Raw genomic sequence first — 1631 nt, 5'->3', positions numbered from 1 at the left:
AAAATGAAAATTTAGGATAAAAGAATTCTTTCTATTCTATGAATATGCTATCTAGTTTTTATTTTTTATATTTTTGTCAGGGAGAATGTTGTCTAATCTAAACTAAGAAACTTAAATAGCAACTGCTCTGTTACAAAGATATATTAACATTAGGAAGACAGGAGAAAATCCATGAAGATTTAAGGAAAGAGCTTTAGATATAATTCTATATAAATCTACAGGTCAAATGTCGTGGCAGAAGACCGTCTTTAAAGTATAATCCTGATGCTTGGAGAAAACAATGCAAAGAGCTGTTGAGCCTCATTTATGAACGTGAAGACTCAGAGCCATTTCGACATCCAGCTGATCATCTTTCTTACCCAGTAAACATACACTTGTTTAAATAATTGCCAATATGTAATTTCCCATAAATATACATGCTAAAATCTAGTTAAAAGTCAATTTTTCCCTTTTTTTCTTTCTTCCTTCTCTTCTTCCCTTCCTCCACTCCCTTTCCTCTCTTCCTTCCTCTTCCTTCCTCTTTTGTATATCTTTAAATTGTAAAAGTAGGTAGTGATGTTAATCATGACTTTAAACTTCCTGTCATGTACTTTGTGTGTAAATTTGTGTGTAAACCAAATTTGAATCTAAATATCTTTGCGATATTCTTTTATTTTGGATATTTGTTTAATAAATTTCACTAACTTCTAATACATTTCTACTCATTGGAGACCCTTGGTAACATATGTCAGCCCTGTTTAAATTATAGTAAATGTGTATCCAATATGATAACTTAGAATAACCAATATATACCATGTTTCTTTTCATCAAAGATAAAAACATAAGAACTTAGATTATAGGATTCCTTTTTTAAAGGAGTATATCTGTTTATGTGTTGAATAACCTTTTACCATAGATAGCAAATCTATTTTAACATATTCAGAAAAATGGTATAGCGGTGTATCAGAAATGCATCAGACCATCCTCTGAAATTAGTAAACATAAATATTTTCTGCAGACACGTTTAGTTGAGAAGAATATTCAAACAAGAAACAAAATTATATTCAACAAAGCTTGTTTTGTTTGTAGGAAGTTTGTGTAGAATAAATTAATTTTGTGTTTCTCATAGTAGAGGAGAATGATGAATGTAGAATTCCTTCATCTTAAAGTACAATCAAGAAAAACTGAATTCCTATGGATCTTTGAGCTTTAAATCATAATTGCATTGCAAGCACTGATATTTTGTTGTGGTGGTCTGGAAATACAATATATCCTCTTTACCCTAATAGGGCCATCAGNCCATTTCCCCCCTTCTTCTCCCCCATGGTCCTCAGTTAAATTCCTCCTAATCCTCCTACACGTGCAAACAAGCAAGAAGATGTGGTTTATCTACACCATGGAATACTACATGGTAACGAGAAACAATGAAATCTGGCCATGTGTAGACGTAGTTGTCTCTTAAAAGACATATAGTATTTTTGCATTGTTTTACTTTTTAAAATTTCCATACTGTAAATGAAGCTTTTATAATTTGTAAAGCTGTTTTCCAACTCTTCTCACTGTCTTTTTATCTTAGATTTTTTTTGGTTATTTATATTTTGTTTTTAAAATCAACATGTGTTTTCTTTGTGAAATCTGCATACATGTTTGTT

General features: G+C 30.9%; 1 protein-coding gene across 1 annotated transcript in view; it reads left to right on the top strand.

The window, feature by feature from the left end:
- BRWD3 (bromodomain and WD repeat domain containing 3) overlaps positions 1-1631 on the top strand; it is a gene marked incomplete at both ends in the record, with an annotated part of 145811 nt that overhangs the window by 139390 nt on the left and 4790 nt on the right. Inside the window, 1 exon segment of the mRNA XM_077779436.1 lies at positions 222-362. Coding sequence (XP_077635562.1) covers positions 222-362 — 141 coding nt within the window.

Source organism: Crocuta crocuta, unplaced genomic scaffold, assembly GCF_008692635.1.
Source record: "Crocuta crocuta isolate KB4526 unplaced genomic scaffold, BGI_CrCroc_1.0 scaffold2236, whole genome shotgun sequence".
Classification (NCBI taxonomy): domain Eukaryota; kingdom Metazoa; phylum Chordata; class Mammalia; order Carnivora; family Hyaenidae; genus Crocuta; species Crocuta crocuta.
This window is presented reverse-complemented; position numbering and strand designations above follow the sequence as displayed.